We start from the raw sequence: 24174 nt of genomic DNA on the forward strand, positions 1-24174 counted from the left end.
GACAGAGATGGGCTCTACCCTGTGAACTCCCAAGTGGAACCAGTCCCAACAGAGCTTGTATTGGGTGCCAGATTTAAAAGGTGCCAAATGCATAGTGCAAATAGGTGCAATCGTGCTCACAGGGACTTGCTTGGTAACTGCTGGTTGAAAAGGGACAATCAGGAATGCACTCGAGTCCCAAATTGCTCCTTTGCAGCTGCAGATTTACCTCTTACACCATATGACATCAGGTGTGGGACAGGTGGGCACGGCTAGGAAAGATGGTCTCATGAGCCATTTGAGGAATTCTGGTGGTTTGGCTCATGGATTGGGGGTTCCTCATGTCCTGCCTTTTGGCTCCACCCGAAGAAGACAACATCCCTGCTTTCTGCCAGACATGAAAGGTGCCTCTGTATGTACAGCTGTATGCATATAGAGCTTCCATATGTCTAGTAACCCTGTGTGATGTAGAGGCATCACCAGCATGCCATTCCTTAGATGGTGTATGCTGGGAATATTGCCCTGTGGATGCTGGAGAGTGGCTGTCAGAATTGTTACATTCTCTGTAATTAGTAGTGCTGTCATTTTACACTCAACTTTTCTGCTGGGGGTACACAGTCTGCTGACATTATGCTTAGCTGGACCATTGGACTGATTGGCTATTAGGTTACTTAGAAACCTGCCAGGTTTGATAGATGGAAAGGGGACTATTTTGCGCTAAGGGCTCATGTGGCAGCGTAGTTACCTAGGTTCCTTCAAAGGAAATGAAAATGATATGATGGGGAGAATTTATCGATCTCACACAGGGTTGGTTGAAAAGGCAAGTGCTGAGTTTTTAGGTACAGCCTCCCGAATTCTTGCTCCTTCAGTCTGTAACTGCAAGTTCCTGCTCTTTCAGTATCTTACTTATGGACTGTGCTAAGCCCCATAGGACTTCTACATAAGTGCAACCTGGGGCAAGTTGTCCCTAATTGTCCTCAACACTTTCTAGGTAGATCTACTACTTGTTGGACTGTGTTGGCCCAACGTGATCAAGTCCCAATGCAATCAAGGGGATTTAGTTCTTAGTGCATAGGATTGCAAAAACAAACAAACCCTTGGTTGTTGTTTTTTTGGTTGTTTTTTGTTTTTGTTTTTGTTTTGCATATCAGGCTGCTGCTAAACTCATAGAAACAAAACCAGTAAAAAGAAAGCTGGCAGTTCAGCTGCTGTCATGAAATCTAGAAAGGTGCCTTAGGTTGTACATTTGCTGGGACAATAAGGCAAATGAGCATAAGCCAGGTCCTAACTTCAGCTTGGGAAAACTGGAACTCCTACTGCTGATTTTAATTGGATTTACTTTCTCCTTCCTACCTCCTAACAAGCCAAATCTCAAACTGTTCCAAACAAGTTCATAAAAATTGCCATATGTTTTTCTTTCCCCCTCCTAAAGCAACCCTGTAATTTAGGTTAGACTGAGAGATACAGTAGCAGTTTGCAGAAGGTCACCAGCGAGCTTCATGGCTGTAGAAACTGGAACATGACTCCTTGGAGTCCTGACTCAGAAAAGGAACAGGAACCTCTGGTCCTCCATGTTATCGGAGTACAACTCCCATAATTCCTGACCACTGGCCATGCTGTCTGGAGAGCCGCAGGTTCCCCATTCCTGAAGTCTTAGCACACTTCCTTTTCTTTCAGCATTTTCCACCATCACGTTTTGAACATATCTCTGCAAATATGACAACTACAAACTTTCTCTTTATTTTGAATAGAATATGAGGTTTTCTAATAAGTTACAACAATAGTGGTTATACATGACCCACACAGGGCAATGTACAGGACAAGTTAAACTGATCGCTTCCAGCATACAAATTGACCATTCTAGATCAAAGGAAAGTCTTCACAGCGAGATGTCGCCCGGCCCCGGACCACTTTCATTCATAGCCACATATCTTTAGAGGGAGACTTTGAAATGCTTTGGAGAAGGATGCTCAGCCACGAGCTTCTGATATTTGTGAAAAACATTTCCAACTACAGAAGCCTAGTAACACGGAACAATTCGTTCCAAGTTTTCCTTCTAAGATACACTTTCTCCAGAACTTCTTCGACCTCCTCCTGTGTGGGCAGTTATTCCCCCCCCCCCGCACCGCGACCACTCCGCACTACTTCCATCTTGTACGTATTTACATCTGGGCACGATGATGGCTATTCATCTTGGCCACTAATGGAGCCTTCGAGACTCATCCTCTCATCCCGTTGACAGGCACGTTAATTGTCTGCCGCGAGCCGGAGACATTGATTTAGCATGCGAGCTAATTCTGCGGGACGAGACATGCTTCTGGCTTCCGTGGCTCGGCTGCCTCGCGCTTAGGACTTCTTCTTCTTCTTCTTCGGAAAGTCTAACCTGAATATTTGACAGGTGCAGCAGAGGGGGGCCGGCCGAGTTGCACCCAGAAATAAAAGACCGCCACGTTTGGAGCTCTCCCTTTATTGTCGCAGAAACAAGGCCTCTCTTCCCTCGCCTTCTCCCTTCCCAGGAGGCATTGTGGTTTCGGATGAGAAGCTGGATCTTTCCCGCGCTGCTGCCGCTGCGGGAGTGAAGCGCACGTCTCTTTCTTTCTCGCGCGCCTGGAAGGGGCTCCACTTTCCCGGTGGATCTGAATGCGGAGAGGGGGAGGCGGCGGCAGGAGGAGGAGGAGGGCGCAGAGAGGAAGGGAGCGCGAGGGACTGGCTGCTGCCGCTTCTCCTCCTCCTCCTCGCCTACCGCGCACAGAGCCGGGCAGACAAAGGGGGGCGCGAGAGAGAGAGCGAGGGAGCTCCGCAGCCTCAAGGTCACTCGCTCCCCTCCCTGGCACAGCAGAGGGAAAAGAGGCGCGCGCGGGAACGAAGCTGCCCTCCTTCTCCTACGCCGCCGAGCCCCCCATTCCCAGTGCTGCCCTCTCCTCCTCCTCCCCACACCCCGCTCGCCTTGCCAGCCTTCTCGGCTTCCCGCCCCTTTCCCCACCCTGCCCGTTCCCGCTCGCTGCGTGCGCGCCCGGCGGGCTGCGTGAGGTTTGCCGGCAGCCCTTCAGGCGCGAAGCCACCACCAGCTCCTCAGCCCGCCGTCGCCGGCACTTGGGCGGCAGCGGCAGCCCGCCGTGGAGGGTCCCCTCGCGGCGCTGCTCGGCTCTTTCCTCGCCCGCCAACCCCCTTTCCTCAGCCGGGGTGCTCCGGGCTTTTGGGGGGGGACACCATGCCGGGGGCGCCGACGGCTCCCGGGTCCCCGCCGCCGCCCGGCCACCGCCAGCCCCGGCGCGACTGCGCAGGGGGTGCTCGTCGGCTCTCGGTGGCGGGATAATGTACCGTCTTCGCCGCCGCGCCTGCTGGTCGCCCACCCGAGAGGCCCCGAGTCGCCGCCATGTCCCCCCCAGCCTCGGCGGCCGCGGCCAGCAGCAGCGAGAGAGGCAGCAGCGCCTCGGTGCCTCCGGAGGAGGCGGAGGGGGCCCGAGAGGAGGTGAGGACAGAGCCGAGCTACCTGCCCTCGCCGGGCGGCCCTTTGCAAAACACGTTGTAACCGTCTGCATGTGACCGGCTTTGCATGGCACGCTCATTGCATCGCGATGAGGCTCCCTCCGCTCCGGCACGGGGCTTGGCTTGCACCCCGGCTCTAAGCGGGCCAGGGCGCTTTGCATACACAGGTACGCAATCTTTCGCTCGCACCGTCGCCCTCCCTGTCCGCCGCCGCGCTCGGGGGTCCCTGGGAGCAGAGCAGGATGGCCCCCGTCGCCTTCCTTGCAAAACCCTAACGCCTGGGAGCGGGGGGGATGGGGGGGATGGGGGGCGGGCGGGTGTCTGGGTCGTTCTTTTGGCCTTGGCTCATTTGACTGTTTAGGATGAACTCATTTGGAACACTGTGCCCTTTCGGTCCTGGGCTGCCAGTTGCTAACAGTTCAGAATAAACACTTTGTATGTTCCCTCCAACCTTTAGGAATCTCTGGGCGCAGATTTATATATTGCCTCTTATCGCACTTGACACGCTGAAAGGGTGCATTTGTGGCACCTTTTCAAGCCAGTGATGGATTTGGGGGTTTTCATCCCCTAGTTGAGTCTTGAACCAATCAGAGGATGGTAACTGATTGTCTAGATACCGTTAAATTAACCTGGGATGATTTGTGTGTGAGTCTGCACAGCTGAATTTATCTGCAAAAGGATAGCTGAAGTGTGTGAAGAAGGGACTAAACCTATCTGGAGTAGGCAACCCATACTCGCTGTGAGGTGGTGATTGTGCTTCTTCTTGGTGAGAATTGCAGGACTGAGTTATCTAGGACTCTGGCTGCAAAGGGGTATAGAAGGAGGCATGGTTGCTCAGAGTGTGGGATGTTGCATGTGGCATTTGGTCACTTCCTTGCACTGTTCATGTAGAAATGTTAGTGATCTCCCACCCCCAGTGAACGCCTCTTGCAGTGATCCAATCCTCACATATCTGTAAGCATGCTGGTGTGCTTTTAATATATGTTATAAATATGCAACAGGTTAATGGAAATGCATAACAGAAACTGGGAACAGAGCCAGTTCAGGTGAAGCCAAGCGGATGATGTAGAAATGGAGAGCTAGGAAGTAAGGGGTGTGGCTTTCCACATAAGTGTTTCAGGCAAATATTACACTGACTTTGTCATCACATCATCTGTTACTGGATCTTTTTTTTTTTTTAATTGGAGATGGCAGGGATTGGACTTGGGACATTCTGCATACAAGGCATTGGTTCTACCACTGAACAGACGTTTCTCTCCCTAACTTTCTATGAACTTCGTGTTAAGATAGGTAGCAGGTACACCACAGTGTCAGAGGCAGTGGGTGTTTTCTATCATCCCTTGTACTATGGAGTCTATGCGTGGGAACAGCTGTCAATGGTGTATCTTGTCAGCATTCCTGCTTTCACTGGAACGAGGAGGAAAGCCACACGTCTCCTTCGACCTCCTTTTCTTACATCTTTGCATGCATCACAGATAGTTGGCGGCAGTGCTTGTATGTGTAGATGTAGCTAATTAGTGCTATGGTTTCTATCCCCACATTTTATGTATCTTTGGTGGAGGGGGAGTGAAAAAAAAACTCAAGTATCAACAGCTCACCGAAGTTCAGGATTTCTGAATCAGTCGCATTATCACTTAGCAGTCTTAGTTATGATGCTCTAATTGCTTTGCCCTTCAAGACAGTTAAATGGATTCTTTCCTCCACTTTTTTAAAATAGGAAAGGTATCTTTACTGAGGGATGGTAGTTCACATCTGCTTTAAGGATCATTGAAACACCCCAGGGTGATTAATCTATAATAAGGATGATGATGAAAAGGTTTGATATAAGAATGCCAGGATTTTCACCTGGGAATGAAGTCCCCAGGAAAGATGTGTGTGTCTGAAGCAGTGCAGTGAATATTGCTTTCCTACTGTAGTAGGAAGTATGTGTAAGGCCATAGCAGTTCTATGGACAGAGCTAGTAGCTGATGTTCCTAGTGAATTGAAGCTACCTAATATTTATAGTGAAGGTTTGATGTATTTGAGGAAATGTCTGTTACTGAGTTATTTTTTCTATCTAGTAGCTCCATTAATACATCTCTATACAAACTTCCTGTGTTAATGTAGACCTGTCCTTCATCATTCCCCATCACTCTTTAAATGTGTATTATCAATTGGTGTTGGACTTCACACAAGCAGTTCTCTTTCAGTGCACACATACACCTGTTTGCTATTTCATGCATAGCACTGTCAGCCCCCTTCTCATCTAGCTCTGCCATTTGGATCCAGAATTGACCAGGATCTTCCCTCAAGTGCTGTTCCACTAGAGATTTTCTAGTAAGGCTTTTGACACATCTCCCAATTCTGACCAGGGTCAGTGGTGATGGGAGTCCCAACAATACCTGGAAGGCCCAATTCCCCCCCCCCAAAAAAAAAACTCTGGCATAGCAAGACATATGGGAGAGTTGGTGGTTTGTTAAAGAAAGCAGGAGACTTTTGCACAGCCAACTGTGGTAGAACTGGAGAAGTGAAGGTGACTGGCAAAGATGTAATGGCAGATAAAGGCATAAAGATCAGGTGGGACAGAGTCATTGTGAGCTTTCTATGTAAGGCAAGGCAAATGTGCTGGATGCCCAAGGGGGCAGGAAACAGAGTAAGGATTAGAACATGGGCAGGCAAACTATGGCCCGGGGGCCGGATCCGGCTCAATCACCTTCTAAATCTGACCCGCGGACGGTCCAGGAATCAGCATGTTTTTACATGAGTAGAACGTGTCCTTTTATTTAGAATGCATGTCTGGGTTATTTGTGGGGCATAGGAATTCGTTCTTTTCTTTTTTCTTTTTCAAAATATAGTCCGGCCCCCCACAAGGTCTGAGGGACAGTGGACCGGCCCTCTCTGCTGAAAAAGTTTGCTGACCCCTGAATTAGAAGGAATGTCACACAGATTGAACAGTGGGAAAGATTAATGATATTGGCATTTTGGACAAAGATAAGAGGACGCAAGGTTTGAGTAGGTGGCTGGTAAAAATATAATGGAAAATGAGGGTGGTTAAGGTCAGAGATGATCACTTGATAGTTAAACACTACTACTCAGCCTTGAGCCGTTCTACTGTTAACAGTGTGGTCAGAGTTAGGCATTCCTTAGCCCATTGAAATCTATTTTGTTTTGCCTAGTTTGAGTTGTAAGTCTTTTGCCTCTCCTGAAAAGGAACTGCTTTCCCCCCAGCTAAATTATGACATCATTTTGTAATGTAGGCTAATGCTTACTCTGGGACTGAGGCAAGAACTTGACCTCCTTTGACCTGAGCAGTATATGACACTGTAGGTCTGCAAAAGACAAAGTCACTCAGTGTGACTGCCTTAGGAGAAAGAAAGGAAAAAAGATTTCTGGCTGAATTGTATTTACTATTCAGTTTTCTATTTTCAGATAAATGCAGTGGCTGGTGAAAAGGCTTTGGATTGAAAGCCAGCCTGTGGTTACTGAATAGGGACATGGTGCGCCAACTTTGCAGTTCTCTGTTAATGTGTTTTACAGTGCAGTCACACACATGACTACTCAGAAGTAAGTCCCATTGAGTTCAGTAAGACTTATTCCCAGGTATGTTTAATAGGACTGCAGTCTATGTTTCTCAACATAGTCCAGCATTTTATTTTATTTTGCTGTGCTGGGATGGAGTTGAATTCAGGTCATGCGAAGGAGAGAGGGCTTCTCAAAGGCATCACTGTCCATTTTCTTAAGAAAAAAGGAAAGAGCATGAACCTGCTTAGATGTAACACAAAACAAGGAAAGATGGCTTAGGTGCTGGCTGGAGTTCCATGGTCCTTGAGACGTGAACTTGAGGAAGGTGCTTACAATACTGGCCTGGAGTGATTAGGAGGAGATTGGGGCTTTACTACTGAATACTGTTTGGGAGTTCTGCCATTCCATTTGAGAAACATGGAGGTACAGAACAATCCTTTGCTGACATTAAATAAGCATGCAGATATTCAAATCTGCTTTGCAGGGCACAAATACAAGATGCAAGATGCGCAGTATTGCTACCTAAATGTTATGAATAGTGAAGAAAACTCCCCCAAGTTGAGAAGTCCTTCCAGTGTTGCCTCTGTACAAGACAGTTCTGAGATCAAATGTTCCTCAGCACTCTCATTTCCTTTGGGCTTTGCAGGGAAAGCTGCTTGACTCGGTGCTTTAGTAACTAGGGCTGGAGTCCCTCATGGTCAAAGCCTACAGGGAGGCACTGAAAAATAACATTAGGAAGTTGGAAAATAGGAAAATGAAGCCTGTGATGTCCTAGGAGGCACCTTGCATTTTCAACATCACCTAGCAAAACACTGGTTTTCATGAACTTTTTAAACAGTCCTCAGTGGGATGTCTAAGCCATTGCATTGCCAGGCAAGATGTGATTCCAATGCATAGTTCACTTTTCCTTTTCACTGGCTAACAACGTGACACAGATACATAAGTGCTGGTTCTGCACTTCAGTGCTCCTTTACTTAGGCTATTGAGGAGAAGATTAGATTACGTCTCTACCCCGAAACTCATTCTGCTGTTCCTGATAACAACCAGGACCAGATACTGGGAATGAGCTGTGGGTTTTCAAAACAGAAACATAGGAACTGCCTTTTACAGAGTTAGACCATTGGTCCATCTATCCCTGCATTGTCTAATCAATTGGTAGCAACTCTCTGTAGTCTCAGACAGGAGACCTTCCCCAGCCCTATGTGTGGACAGAACCCAGAGCTTTTTGCCTGCAAAGTTCGTGCTCCAGCAACAGCGTTTCCCTTAAAAATCACATTAATAATAATAATAATAATAATAATAATAATAATAATAATTTATTTGTACCCCGCCCATCTGGCTGGGTTTCCCCAGCCACTCTGGGCGGCTTCCAACAAAGATGAAAGATACACTAAAATGTCACATATTAAAAACTTCCCTGAACAGGGCTGCCTTCAGATATCTTCTGAATGTCAGGTAGATGTTTATCGCTTTGACATCTGATGGGAGGGCGTTCCACAGGGCGGGCGCCACTACCGAGAAGGCCCTCTGCCTGGTTCCCTGTAACGTGGCCTCTCGCAGTGAGGGAACCGCCAGAAGGCCCTCGGAGCTGGACCTCAGTGTCTGGGCAGAACGATGGGGGAGGAGACGCTCCTTCAGATATACTGGACCGAGGCCGTTTAGGGCTTTAAAGGTCAGCACCAACACTTTGAATTGTGCTCGGAAACGTACTGGGAGCCAATGTAGGTCTTTCAAGACCGGTGTTATATGGTCTTGGCGGCCGCTCCCAGTCACCAGTCTAGCTGCCGCATTCTAGATTAGTTGTAGTTTCCGGGTCACCTTCAAAGGTAGCCCCACGTAGAGCGCATTGCAGTAGTCCAAGCGGCAGATAACCAGAGCATGTACCACTCTGGCGAGACAGTCTGCAGGCAGATAGGGTCTCAGCCTACGTACCAGATGGAGCTGGTAAACAGCTGCCCTGGACACAGATTTGACCTGTGCCTCCATGGACAGCTGTGAGTCCAAAATGACTCCCAGGCTGCGCACCTGGTCCTTCAGGGGCACAATTACCCCATTCAGGACCAGGGAATCCTCCACACCTGCCCGCCTCCTGTCCCCCCAAAACAGTACTTCTGTCTTGTCAGGATTCAACCTCAATCTGTTAGCTGCCATCCATCCTCCAACCGCTTCCAGACACTCACACAGGACCTTCACCGCCTTCACTGGTTCTGATTTAAAAGAGAGGTAGATAAAATCCTTTAACATAAAATCCTTTTTGCACTGTTAATGCAAAATGTGCTTTGCTTGTCCTCACAATAACCATGTGAAGCAGACTACCATTATTCCCATTTTACAGATGGGGAACTGAGGTCAATGCCAAAGGCCACAAGGAAATTTACTTCTAATTTAAATCCAGTTCCAATTGCTACGTCCAACACAACAGTCATTGAGCTTTGCATGCTGCCCCTTGGTTGTACTTTTATTTTCTTCTGTGCAATGTGAGCCATGGATGGAACAAACAGTATCTGAATTAGAGACATACCTCATCCCCAGCAGAAGCACAGCAGATCATGCTTTATTTTCCTCCTGCACTTAGAAGCACCACTTTGCAATGAAGTAGGCGTTACCTTTGGGGACCATTGATGTAATGCGATTTTCTTAGACAGAGCCCGGCTCTCACAACAGTTCCAGTGTTTACAAGCCTGCTGAAAGTGCAGAAATTTTCTAGAGGTGATTTAAGGAAAAGGTGAAGCTGTTGTGTGCCTAGTCTGACATTTCATTTCTGAAGGGGAAGAACATGCCAGATTATGTCTTCCCCTTCACCAAATGAATTTGAAAATAGAAGGACTATAGTTTAGTGGAAGGTCCCAAGGTTCAATTCCTAACAACTCCGGGCTCAGAAAGATTCTTGGCTAAAACCAATTAGTGTGAGCCAGTAGCTCCCAACCTGTGGTTCATGGACCCCAGGGGGTCCATGGCTTGGCTTTTGAAAAACAGGGGGTCTGCTAATTGGGAACCACTAGTGTAGACAGTTCTCATCTCAGAGGGACCAGTGATCTGACTTGGTATAAGGCAGCCCTCTGTGTAAATCAGAACCCTAGAAAGCACCAGTTGGTGCCTCTGAATCCAGTGCTTTGCTGGGAAGGACAAGACCTTCTTAAGATGTGAATGCTCTGCAATGCCTCAATCTAGGTGCAGGTTGTATATATATGTAAATAAGGCATATATCAAGGGACGCAGGTGGCACTGTGGGTTAAACCACAGAGCCTAGGACTTGCCAATCAGAAGATCAGCGGTTTGAATCCCCGCAACGGGGTGAGCTCCCGTTGCTTTGTCCCGGCTCCTGCCAACCTAGCAGTTCAAAAGCACTTCAAAGTGCAAGTAGATAAATAGGTATTGCTCCGGCGGGAAGGTAAACAGCGTTTCTGTGCGCTGCTCTGGTTCGTCAGAAACAGCTTAGTCATGCTGGTCACATGACCCGGAAGCTGTATGCCGGCTCCCTCGGTCAATAAAGTGAGATGAGCGCCGCAACCCCAGAGTTGGCCACAACTGGACGTAATGGTCAGTGGTCCCTTTACCTTTACCTTTTTAAGCCAGATATCATAAAGACATCAAAGTCACTGATGTACCTCAAAAGGGAACACAGACCCTGGTAAGCACTCCTGATACCCCAGGAATCTTGCACTGCTCATGCAGATTGAGGTGGCGTGTCACAATATTATACTAACTACCCACAGTTCTCCAGTGTTTAAGAGTCATTCCCAGCCCTGCCTAGCGATACTAGGGATTGAAAGTGGGGTCTTCTGCATGCAGATATATGCTGTACCACTGAGCTATGGTCCCTCCTACTTACCTACTTCATGATTTGTTAATCTCTCTGCTGAGGTTTTAACTTTACCATGTCTGTGCTTATTATGCCAGGGGTTGGGTGTTGCATTGATCTGTTTCTGTGCTAAGAAAATCAAGTGCAATTCTGAGCCAGGCAGACAAGGTGTCAGGGAACTGCCATCGGAAGGGCAGGTGGTGGAAGGGCTCACAGAGGCTAGGAGAGACTTAGCAGCAGAGGAGGGAACCAGCAGGGGGAGAGAAGGAGCTCCGAGGGAAAGTGAGTCGGAGGGATGGCTCAGGGACACTTCCAGCGAAAACAGTGGGGAAGTTTCAGGACCTCCTATAGGGACACCCACCCCTCGCCGGAAACTGTCGCGTCGAGAATCCCGAAGACGCGTTTCCGTTAAGGAGCTTTTATGTTGGAAGAGATTCCGCAAACGCCCACTGTCGGATTCTGCCAGCGATTGAGGGAGTCATGCTTATGGGGCTCCGCTATAGACAGAGCTTTGATAATCAGGCCAAACTCTGAGGGACTAAGCTTTACGCACAAGCAGCTCATCATCCCATCACACAAGGGTATCAGGGAATTTTTATTGTGGATAAGACCATTCTTTTTTATTATTACTTATTTATTACATTTATTTATATACCACCTTTATCTTCCGGGGGTGCATGGTTCTCCTTCCCAGTTTATCCTCACAACAACCCTGTGAGGCAGGTTTAGCTAAGAGATGGTGACTGGCCCAAGGTCACCCAGTGGCTAAGTGGGGATTCAAACCCTGCTCTCTCTCAGGTTCTAGTCCAACATTCTAACCACTATGCCACACTGACTCTTGCAACAAGGGTCTGAAAAAATGTGAAGCTTCCAGTGTGAATGTACCAGCAGCTGCACTCTCCCAGTTGTGCTTCTCCTGAAATACAGATGGGAAACCCCAAACTGGAAAGTGGTCACTGCCCTCAGATACACAGGAGCAGGGCAGTAGAATCAGGAAAGCCTAAGGAAGACAGTAGCACTTTTGCTTGGCATCCAGTTGTGATTGAGAGGAGTAGCCAAACCTAGCTGTGTTTACTGTTCTAAATCGGTAGGCGAGATTTGGTACTGTAGATGGCCTGAGCCAGCCAGGAATGCTCAGCACAGATCTGCTCAGCCACTCGAACGAAGTGCTCTTTTGCCTTTTCCATCTGCTTCGTTCTCTCGGTGCTCTTTCTGGTGTGAAGAAAGTCCCCATCTGACACAGAGCCAACCACTTGTTTTCTGGGAGCGGGATGTTGCCTGGAGATATAATTAACTCAACCCAAGAGGCTGATCTTATTTTGTGTTGATATGGAGGGTTAATGATGGTCTCAACACCTGGCAATCCGGCTTGCTAAGAAGCACTAGATACTTTCCATTCTTAACAAACAAAAAATAAAAAAACACAACTGAACAAAACTAGAATTTGGAGACCCGGGGAAACAGAGTGATGATGATGATTATTATTATTATTATTATTATTATTATTTCTCCTGTCTTTCTGTTGGATAGAAGCATGGCTTAAAATAATATTCCCAACAGACAACCAAACATCAGATCTCCAGAGAGAGGCTCTTTCCTTGAACTTGCAGAGCATGGAAACTCATTTCTCTGTGTCTCACTTGAAAGCTGTTATGTGTCCTTTCATTGCTATCTAGATTACATCACTCTAAGGTACTGGGGAAGAAGACCTGCTTTTGCTTCAAAAAGAAGGTCCAGCTGTCAAGAGCAAACTGCCTAATAAAAGGAACTAATATGAAACATTTACACTCAAATCTTGCCCCACTAACCCTCTCAGGTGTAGCCCCCAGCCTTACAACAGTAGAACAGATGTTCTCAGCATTGATCGCATTCCTCCAGCCACCTTACAGAGGCCCTTCTTGCTTAAAAAAAAATATACCGTATATAACCAAAGTACAAAATACATTGCAGTAAAAGAGATACCTCCCCGCCCTCTGGTTTCACAATCATTTTTGGATTCACAGTACATATGGAAAAAATAAAAGAAAATGCTAGGCATTTCTGAGTCCAAGAGATGAAATGTACCATCACGTTGTGTGTTGTGATGTTCTCAGGTTTTTGTTATACTTCTGGGCAGATTTATAGTGCTTCAGGGAGGTCCAGCAACTGTAGTTTCTCATAAGATGTCCCCATCCTTCAATCTCGCCTATCAGACTTCCCACACTTTTCTCTGTGGTGAAGCCCCATCTCTCGGACTTTCACTCTTTAGAGGTACAGTTGATGCCAACATTCCATTCTTTTCGATGCCAGCTTAAAACTCATTTCCCAACCTCGTTCTGTGGGTGTAGAAATTGGTGTCTTAACTATTTTATTGGGATTGTTTGTGTATTTTCGTGACATTATGCTTTTAGGGATGTACTCTGCCCTGAGACCATTAGTTGAAGGTCAGTCTAAAAATGCTCTAATGAACAAAAATGTCAAATACCATGGTGTGGACCTAATTTCAAAAGCCCCTTACAGGCAAGCCATCCAGACCTCTGAGCTATTTGTCCCTTTCTCAGCAGCCAGCTAGGTGGGAGGGGAGAGATGGCGTGTGAGAAAGTGTATGAGAGAAACAGGGTGGTCCCACCCACTTCTGTGCCACTTACCTGCTGCCCCTTCCACATAGATTAGCCCCAGAGGAATGCAGACGTCTGCAGAAAAAAGGGTGGTCAGAGTCAGGGGTGTTCATTTGAATGACTCAGTTTAAAATACTACAGTGAAAAATATATGGAGACATGCTTTTTGATGTCTGTCTCTCCCCTCCCACAGGAAATCAAGGGTATAAAAGCAGATTTATATTTTGTGTTTTGGAATGTTTCATCCTTTAATATAAATATGAACAGCTCCTTCTAGAGAAATCTGGCTAATAACCCTGAAGATGACAACCATGCCAATGAGAAGGCTGCTTCTTGCATCCTGTTAACATGGAAGATTTATACATCAGGGCTGGCTAGTCTAGTCACTCTCAGAAAATGTGAGATATACAAAAATAGAACAAGCAGCTTTGAAGCAGGAGAGAAACTGCGGTTTGTAAATGCATTTCCATTTCAGTCACCTGCAATTCTATAAGCAGCGCATGGATGGTGCTGAAAACAAATCAGTCTTATTTTATTTGTAACCACATCTTTACTGTTTCACCCATCCAGGATTGAAGATGTGGTAGAAATGCAAGTGCAGGAATTTCACCTGTAGCATCAGGAATTATTTATACGACTGGAACATTGTGAGTTTAAAGGGCATGATTTGCACCCATCTAAGGTACAAAGGTTGGGAGCTCTTTTGAGGGGACAGTACTCACCAGTATAAAGTACCATCACCTCTTTTTGATGCCCATGGTGGCCATTTTGTGCTGTTGCCCAAAGCACTTTTATCAAGATAGGAGTACCAGCATCTCATTTTTCTTGGAAAAAAAGTACTGGATGTTTTGGATTGCAACTCCCATCTTCTCTGACCATTGGCCATGCTGGCTGGGGCTCATGGGAACTGTAGTCCAAATTTTCTGGTGGGTAACGCATTAGCTGTCTCTGGAGAGAGTCTTCAGTTCATCTCTTCAGATATCCCCAATACTAGAAAATAACACGGGGTTGTACTGGGCAGAAAAAAGGGCAGGATATAAACATTCTCAGCCTTCTTTCACTTTCCAGGAACAGTGTAAACAGAGTCCCAGAAGCATTTGATTACAGGTCTCTCATCTCCTAGTGCATAGGGCACGCACCTCCTGCATTTGTGCATAGAGATCATCCCTCTATACTTAGCAGGGGTTCCCAGTACCCTGAGTATGGTAAAGGGAAGCTTCCCTTCCTGTCTCTGTACAGGCAGCTAGGAACAGGAACATCAGGCACTGGAGAATGATGGAACATTGCAAGCAATTATCTTCTCTTAGTATGAGATTCCAGTGCCTTTATTGTGTGCATGATCAAATGGATGAATGCATAAAGAAATGCTTTCAAAAGGAATCCTAGACTGGAGGTATGTGTGAGCCCAAAGAGCTTGGCTATGTTGATTTTGCCTCTGTTGTAGGTGATACAGAAATATGTAGATTTCACTGGACAAGGAGGTAGCTGGCTGGCCTGCAGTTGCAGCAAGGAGTGGCAGTGGATTGCAAGCAGCATTCCCATTTTTCAAGAAAGACTTCAAATGATGGGAAATGTATGAAGGGAGAGAGGGAGAAGAATGGGGCAATCTTTCCCACCCTGTGTTGTATGAGTTAAATAATGGAACAGTCATCCAGCTGCTCCATTCAGATTCAAAGAGAATCGTAGCTTCCAGACCAGGTCGACATGCCCCAAGGCCACATTTCATGAGCACTTTTGAGGGGAATGTGCAGTGGCAGCCCAAGGATGGCAAGAAGTGGGTACAGGTTTCTTATTACAACTGGAGGACATATTATATGGGTCCTAGGAAATGATGACACATGAGGCAGGCCTCCTTCTCTCGCCTGCCAAATGAGAGGAGTAGCCTTTAAGTGAGATTTCATGCCTCTGGGGATGCCCATCTGTGACTTCTTCTCTAGCTGGTTAGTTGCCAATGCTAATCAGCTCTGTGCAGCTCTGTGGCAATTCTTCTTTCCCTTCACTGTATAGTAATTTCTCTTTCTGTTCTCTCTTTTCCCCGCCCTGGAGAAGCAACGGCCTGTGAAGCAGTCGCTCAGCAAGTCGCTCTGTAGGGAGTCACACTGGAAGTGCCTGGTGCTCTCCCTCCTCATGTACGGCTGCATGGGAGCCATGACCTGGTGCCATGTGACGAAGGTGACCCGGCTGACCTTTGACAGCGCCTACAAGGGAAAGTCCATGATGTACCATGACAGCCCCTGCTCCAATGGCTACGTCTACATCCCCTTGGCCTTCCTGGTGATGCTCTACGTGGTCTACCTGGTGGAATGCTGGCACTGCTACACCCGCAATGAGCTCCAGTACAAGGTGGACGTGGAGAGCGTTCACGAGCGCGTCCAGAGGATGCAGCAGGCCACCCCCTGCATCTGGTGGAAAGCCATCAGCTACCACTACGTCAGGAGGACTCGTCAAGTCACCCGCTACCGCAACGGAGATGCGTATACCACCACCCAAGTGTACCACGAAAGGGTCAACACCCACGTGGCAGAAGCAGAGTTTGACTACTCCAATTGCGGGGTGAAGGACATCTCGAAGGACCTGATTGATCTGGAGAACTTCCCGGCCACCCGGCTCCGCTTCACCAAGTGCTTCAGCTTTGCCAACGTGGAATCTGAGAACTCCTATCTGACCCAGAGGGCCCGCTTCTTCACAGAGAACGAGGGACTGGATGACTATATGGAGGCAAGGGAAGGCATGCATCTTAAGAATGTGGACTTCAAAGAGTACATGGTGGCCTTCTCAGACCCAGACAACCTACCTTGGTACGTCTCCCACTATGTCTTCTGGGTTGCTGCTCTCTTGACTTTGTCTTGGCCCTTGCGGGTCTTGAATGAGTTCCGCACTTCCTACGTCCACTACCACGTAGAGAAACTCTTTGGGTTTGATTATGTGGCAGTAACACCAGCTGAAGAGCGCCCTTTCTGCCGGAGGATGCCCCGGGTCAACACAGTGGACAGCACTGAGCTGGAGTGGCATATCCGGTCCAACCAGCAGCTGGTGCCCAGCTACTCTGAGGCTGTCCTCATGGACTTGGTGGGACTGTCTAGCTGCACTACCTACTCCTCCTGCCGCTATGGGAGCTACAGACAGAACTGTGAGCAGTGCCACAGGACTATAAGCAGTTCTTCCATCTTCTCCCGCAGCGCCCTCAGCATCTGCAATGGCAGCCCCAGAATCCCCTTCAGCAGCAGCCGCTTCTCACTGAGCCGCCTCTATGGCTCACGGCGCAGCTGCCTTTGGCAGAGCCGGAGTGGGAGCCTGAACGAGCAGAGCTGCCCAACTGAACAGACCCGCCTGTCCAGCCAAGTCACTGTGGAGGAGGAAGACCCTCCTCCTTACCAGGACGCCCTCTACTTCCCCATCCTCATCGTGCACCGAAACGAGGGCTGCCTCAACCATGACCACCGCCATCTCCATCGGAATGGGTCCTGCGTGGAGACCTCGCTGTGAGGGCATGAAAAGTACCTACAGGAGAAGTGCCATGTGCCCAGATGTGGGGAGGTGTTTTTTTTGGGGGGGGGAAGCCAATAAAAAGAGAGGTCCCAACACATCCCATGTGAATCAGAGAGAATGGCTCCCTCTTATCATCCCACAAAGGACTCAACAGCTCCTGAGCTCCGTTCTGGCTCTGTAATGGCTTTGATGTGAGGTGGGCAGCTAACACCACCATCAAAACTACTGCACAGAACTAAACACTGACAGCCACATGCAAAAAACAAAAAATCTGAAGGGGGAAGGGCAGTAACAGCCCAAGTATTGGGTGTGTGTGTCTTTCTTCCTAGCCTCCAGCTAACCAGGCCACCTTGACAATATCTGTCTAGCAGGAGCAGTCCCTGCCCCATAATTATGATTATTATTGTGGCGAGGGGACGTCATCCAATCTTTGTAGAGTCACACACTTTGGCCGTTGAATTCATGGCAGTGTAGCATGTTTCCTTCAGAAGCAAGGCAATTAACTGCACTGGTTTCCCAGGCACAAGGCGATGAGAAATAACTGAGAAGCAACTACAAGCCAGGCCGCCTTCCTTTTTCTAAACCATGCTCCGACTGTTACGCTCTTCTCAGCTGCTGGGGACACAAGATCTTAGGATGTCTCCTTGGAATGCCTTGATGTTTCACGTCTGAGAATCAGCATCCCATAGGTAAAGCTCAAAGCATTCAAAGTACTTACTTCATTGTGGTAGCAGAAGGCAGAAACTAACAGGGAATTTGCAAAGGAAACCCCACGCTTTTAATAGAATGCAGTCTTCTTTCCGATCCCAGAAGAAGGGCCAGTACACAAAGGAAAGCAGTTGAATTTGCTAGGCATCTGCTGGTGTTGGGAGAGATGTCGTGGGGAGGTGAGGATGAACTGGGAAGCTGGGAGCTCTGAAGTGAATGAAAATGTTGTAATGAACGCAGGCAGGGAGGAAGTCTGGTATCAAGGGAGGTTCTGAGAGGTTCAGCTGCAGTTTATCTATTCATACAGGAAAAGGTTGGTTTGCAAGGCTGAGGGGTGGTGTGCTTGTGCAAGGCTGAATTTTACTTAAAGTCAAGCTTGTCTGCTTGATGGTGTTCTCTGGAATGTGAAAGGAGGCAGTTATACAGAGCATAAAAGAGAAGTTGTGTTAGAGAAAGCGTGTATATGTGAGAGTGAGAGAGGTTCCTGAAACCTGCTTTCTTTCTGGTGGAAGAATGAGGCAATAGCAAGAGAAGTAACTTGTTATAATTCATATCCCTTAAGACAGGTGGCTCCAAGGTGTTTTGAGCTCCTTTGTAATGGGAAGACACTTTCATTACTGAGTGTCCCACCCCCCTAATTAATGGACAGTATAAGGAACCACTAAATAGTTTTCTGAGGTTCCTGGAACCATCCAAACCCTTGACAATACAAACAACACAATCCTATGCACAATACCTGGGACTAAGCCTCATTACATTCAATAGGACTTCCTTCTGGGTAGACACATACAGGATTGCAGTGTTAGTCAAAGAACAGAAACATGCAAATGGATCCTTTTGCATTCCAGTGAGATTAAGTCCTGTCTATAGTAGGGCATTAGCAGGCAGATCAATTCCTTCTTCACTGGAGGAGAACAACTGTTCCTTTCATTTTCTACTCTGACATTATTTAGCATAAGAAAGATAGGCACTGATCTCAGAACTCTATCATGCTGAACTTGCTTTTAAAAATAGAGTTTTGCTCACATTCTGGCTTATTTGCATTTTGTGTTACATTACTTCATCTAGCAAATAATGCCTCTGCACTTTTGAGTAATTTTGGTATAATATTGAAACACGTCACCCCAATTTCCACAAGCGGTGCAAGATTCCAGGGGTACCAGGCATGCTTACCAGGGTCTGTGTTTCCTTTTGGACAAGGAGGCGCAGCGGAGGCTGTAGTACCCTTATAATATAGGATTAATTTGCACAAAACGTGAGTTTTCCGGAACTGTTATTCAAGCTGGATATTCTGTAAAATAGGAACGGGGAAGTGTGAGAGAAAACTGGCTGTTTTGAACACAGTTGCTTGCAGGGAAATATACCTGTGTATCAAGGCTGGCGTCAGATGCAGGTCAGCACGAAGAAGCAGAGACAGTTGTCAGTGAAGTTAACTGTTTATTCAAGGAAATGGCATACAATTCAGCAACACTTCCCTGTAGGTCTTGCCCCCATAGGGCAGATGCCAGGACTGAAGGTCCCTGCATTCTACCCTTTCTAAGACTCCTCCTCTCCCGTATGTTTCCCAAGCAGTCTCAAACTGTGCCTACCTACCTCTGGCCTCTGTTCTTGGAGACCAGCAGGGAGGGGAGCTTGTCACAGCAGGAGAGGGAGGTTCCTGGGATTCTTCAGCAGCCTCTTGCCCCCTCTCCTCTGCTTCAGCCTCAGAGTCTGAACTGCTCTGTCATTGGCTCTTCCTGCTCACTAAACCCTGTTGCCCCTTCGGCATCCAGCCCCTCCTCCCAATCGTCTCCCTCTGACCTCTCCAGCACCAATCCCCAGGCTCTGAGCCATCCTCCTTTGGACCTTCCCTTGGGGGTTCCTTGGCGGGTGCCTCCCACTACGCCTCATTGTCCAGCCAGTCCTTGACACTGTGATGGTGTTTAGGATCAGGATGCTAAAATACATGAATGTGGGATTTGAGGCTCAGCATGAAGATAACCTGTATCGAAGTCTGCTGCTTGCATAAAGCAGCAGTTGTTATGTCTCTTGTGTGACATTTTTGAAGAGTGTAGCATCTGGAATTGCCGGCCTCGCATTCATTCCACTTTAGAGTATTGTCTGATCTCCAGGTTATTTACGCCTGAGATGACAATTTATTTGGCAACAGGTTTGATGGCCTGATCTGCTCTTATAGTGACAGCCTGTTCCCTCATATGTAACCTGAGTTCTCTCAGCTGCATCTTAATCTCATTATTTCTCATTCATTGACCAAATAGCACAATTGACCCTGCTCCTCTGTTCGGTTTCTGGGTCTGGCAGTGCACAACTTTTCCTTGTCTTTCTAGACTTTCCCCCCCACCATACTGTGTTGGGCCATCCTGATCTAGAGGGTTGCCAGCATTGGGAAGCTATTTAGGGGTCAGCAAACTTTTTCAGCAGGGGGCCGGTCCACTGTCCCTCAGACCTTTTGCTGGGCCGGACTATATTTTTTTGGGGGGGGGGAATGAACGAATTTCTATGCCCCACAAATAACCCAGAAGTGCATTTTAAATAAAAGCACACATTCCACTCATGTAAAAACACCAGGCAGGCCCCACAAATAACCCAGAGATGCATTTTAAATAAAAGGACACATTCTACTCATGTAAAAACAGACTGATTCACGAACCGTCCGCGGGCTGGATTTAGAAGGCGATTGGGTTGGATCCGGCCCCTGGGCCTTAGTTTGCCTACCCATGAGTTACAGGCTCAGAGGTGTGAGGATTGGCCTGAGGGATGTCTCTTTTTTTGGAACTCTGGTACACCGATTCAGTGCTTGTTAAGCCATATGGTACCCATACCCAGCTTATGTTCGCCTAATAGCCCATACAGAGGAATCCTGAAGTAATCTGTCCCAGGAAAGGATGCATAAGATCTTGCTTAACATTATACGGGCATTACTTCCTGTTATTTATTTATTTGGCACTTCAGTGCCAAACTGGGAGCACAGGACGATCTGCTGCGAGCGGCTTTTCTTGCATACAGTTGCAACATGGCTCAAAGTAACCTATGGTGCAACTAGACAACAAAGTACTGGGAGAACCTATCACACAGATCTTCCCTTACTGTCGGGTGGTGCTCTCCAGATGTGGTTGGACTACAACTCCCATCAGCCCAATTCTGCATGACCAGCAGTGAGGGATGATGGAAGTTGTAGCCCAGCAACAACTAGTGGACATTTTGTTAACTGCCCCTCAGTGTAGTTGTCATGAGCATCACCCACCAATCTGGGAAAAAAGGGACATTCAGAAGTTGGAATGTAGTCTTAGTTTTGTTGTTTAAAGAGGTGTGCGTGCATGCACGTGTAAGAGAGAAGTATATTCTTTTAATTATTTGTTTTTCCTGTGCTGACTGCCTTGAATAATTTGATGTTAGGGCACTGAATTATCTATTGAAATTGTACAATTGTGAGATAATAACCTCCACTATTGCCACAAAAATGTGGCTTTTTCACAATGATGCAACTTTTTCGGTGTTCTTCACCTGATATCTTCGCAGCACCTGCTACTGCGCTGCTTCATGTTGTAGATCTAGGAAAAGCTTGCAGGACTGTCCTGAGTTCATGTTACCATGCCTAGTCCTAAAGGCTGATGCAGAATGCATATTTGCTCATTTTTCACATGTTGAAAGTGATCTTTCATTGCAAGAAAGAAATGTGCTGCTAACATGGTTTTGTGACACACAAAAAAGCCCCTGTGAAACCAGGCCAGTTTTGTAATAATTTATTACAAGTGCAGAATAGTCTCTCCTTGCAATTAGAAGTGCCATGCAGCAAGCTTTCAATTGGTTACCATGTGTTTCCTGATGGTCTGTATCCTCTCCTGTAGCCTGATCCTATGCATGCTTACTCAGAAGTAAGTACCACTGTGTTCAGTGGTGCCTACTCACAAGTAAGTGGACTTAGGGTTGCACCATCATTTATTTGTTTATTTCATAAAATTTATATACTGCTTGATTGTAGGGGGGCGGGGAAACTTCCCAAGTGGTTTACAGAAAAGAATAGTTGCAAAAAGCAATAATATACGTTGTAGATGCAATAATCTAATTTATCATTCTGTTCTGTTTTTCCTTCTCCCACAATGGAGTCTGTGACCACACTATATGAAGAAAGGAGGTGTGCTGTGCCCATGAATTTAATCTTCCCAGTGCCATCAGAAAGAATACACTTCTGAAGGTTTGAGGCATCTCTGAAAGATAGGTCTTCCTAGCCAAGATGTGGCTTTGCCACAATCCAAGATCTGAAAGAAGTCACTGTTTCTCATAGCTTTCTCTTCTGTTCGCTGCACACATTGCCTGTGGAGTTGCATCATTAAGGAGTCCCGCAGGAGGGGGGGGGGTAAATCTGCAATCAGTAACAGTTTCTTCTGACTAAATAACATTTAGCCACCTATATAACACTTCCAGGAACTGCTGAGGATCTGTGATCCCATGTTGCTTTTTGATGGGTGCCACTTTTATCAAGCACATTTCTGTTGTAAGCACAACTTTCACATTTTTGCTTTGCCTGAAAAAGTTTTTTTTTAATGGCCACCCTAAGCATACGAGTAGAAATGCTCTTTCTGAATCAAATCTTTCTGAATCAAATCACACATTCTTGGGGCTCTGGTAATTTTGTGGATCACCCACTGTGATTTTATTTTTGTATACTGGTTTGTAAAATGAAGGGGAGGGGGAGGGAACCTACACGTACACTTGGAAAGTCATTTTTCATCAGTGCAAGATGTTTCTACCACAGTCATAGCTGTTCACTTAAGGGGGGGAGTGGAGAATATAGGTAGAATGTGTCCAGATGATTTAGTATCCATATCACTTACACGATTCAAAGAATCCCTAGCGGCACTGTCAGCTGATGGCTAATGAGGCCTGATGTTGGATGGCATCCCATTAATCAATCAAGGTAAAAAATGCTTATTTATTTATTTTAAAAAGCTGGCCTAGACGCACAAATGAATCTCCAGAGGCAAGAGAAGCATATTCATAGGACCAGGTGATAAAAGGTGCATTCTGTCCCCTTTCAAAATAATACGACATGATATAGTGTTTTGCTTTTCTCTCTTGCTAAGCAACAATATTTCCCTAGTGCTGTGGGGGGGGGAATGCACAATGAGGTGCATGTGAATTATATAAAAGCTTTTCCACATCAGCCTTTCATGGTTCCACAACCAAAAGAATTAGGCAGATTGAAAAAGCTGCAACAAAACCCTCATAAAATATTTTAAGTTTAATGGAAAACGGCATTTGGAATGTTTTGTCCAGCTCCATTGAATTTGCAAGGTGTCAACAAAGCATAGCAATTTAAATTTGTTGTCTTGGAGGCATTTCATATGGATGTTGCAATGCAAAGTAGACATGCATGGCTGACATTTATTTTAGGAGTTTGCAGAGGATAGAATGTCCTCAGACACACTGGATTAAAAAAACAAAACAAAATATCTTCCGCCTTGGTGCGAGTTCTGAGCCACCTATTTCTTTTACTGCATCTATTCGTTCCTGTGAACGGAAATGCTGCCTGTTGTTTTTGCTAAAAGTGCTGTGAGATCATTACGGTTTGCACAAACAGAGGACGTTCTGCTGATTTACATTCGCCACAAACTGGGACAGTGCCATAACCGTGAAGATAAAATATGTTTTATATGTTAGAGATCTGTAATGCTCTGGAGTCTAAAATGGTAGAATAGTGTTTAACCTTCGCCAGAATCCAATACCAAAGCTTCCTTGCCGGATAAAATAACATGCTCACTTATAGAAATTCAGTTTCTGGGTCATCATTCTAGAACAGCAACACAAATCATCAACCTGGTAGTAGAGGTCCAAACTAAAGAACTAGCTGCTACTCTGGTTTATTTGTTCTGATAATAGAACTTGGGTTTGTTTGTGCATTTGATGCAGGCTGCGCACAGTTCTGATCATAACTACTCTTTCTGATTTAACTTGCCATCTCTATTGATTTCGTGTTTTACATCTCCATTAATTGTGTGTGTGTGTGTATCTCACATTTATATCCTGGTCTTTCTTCAAAGAGCCCAAGGTAGCAAAAATCAGCATACCCAATTTTGTTCTCACAACAACCCTGTGAGGAGAGGGGGTTCCCACAGCCAAATGCAAAAATCTTTCTCTCTCCAAGAAATAACTCCTTTTCTTCCACTTCACCTTAATGGCATTTCATTCATTTTCTAATTCATTTAAATGCCGAAGCAGCTTCTCCTCACTTAAACTTGTTGCCATGGAAATGACTGGCAGGTCTTTGCTGTCTGTAGGTGAACAGACAAACATAACAGGACACTTGTCTTCCTCGCCTCCCTATGACTGCTATCCTGTGTTACCTCCCTCCCTAGCAGGCAAGGTGTACAGAGAGTCAATGCACACATATTTCAGCAGCAAAAATGTGTCATACACAAGCACACACACAGACACACACACACACACACACACAGAGAGAGAGAGAGAGAGAGAGAGAGAGAGAGAGAGAGAGGTTGAAAGAAGCACCAGGACAGAATTGGAGGCCTCCCTTTATAATAAACAGGATAGAGCAGCTGAGAGGAATAATAATTATGTGCAGAGCTTCTTAATGAAACCTCTCAGGCAAAC

At 46.6% G+C, this 24174-nt stretch overlaps 1 protein-coding gene across 3 annotated transcripts; it reads left to right on the forward strand.

The window, feature by feature from the left end:
* The first annotated feature begins 1790 nt into the window (after positions 1-1790).
* TMEM151B (transmembrane protein 151B) lies at positions 1791-23702 on the forward strand. 3 transcript variants are annotated; one of them, XR_014562529.1, is made up of 3 exons: positions 1791-3451; positions 15418-17546; positions 21672-23702. XR_014562529.1 is itself a non-coding variant. In XM_083732529.1 (2 exons), exons 1-2 carry the CDS (start codon positions 3356-3358, stop codon positions 16852-16854), a joined length of 1533 nt encoding a protein of 510 aa, XP_083588655.1. In that variant the 5' UTR covers positions 1791-3355; the 3' UTR covers positions 16855-20036. The 3 variants fall into 3 exon arrangements, 1 of the variants encoding a protein (XP_083588655.1); XR_014562530.1 differs by lacking the exon at positions 1791-3451 and adding an exon at positions 3461-3635; XM_083732529.1 differs by lacking the exon at positions 21672-23702 and having other exon boundaries at positions 15418-20036.
* Positions 23703-24174: the final 472 nt, after the last annotated feature.

This window comes from Podarcis gaigeae, assembly GCF_964106915.1.
Source record: "Podarcis gaigeae genome assembly, chromosome: 3".
Taxonomy (NCBI): domain Eukaryota; kingdom Metazoa; phylum Chordata; class Lepidosauria; order Squamata; family Lacertidae; genus Podarcis; species Podarcis gaigeae.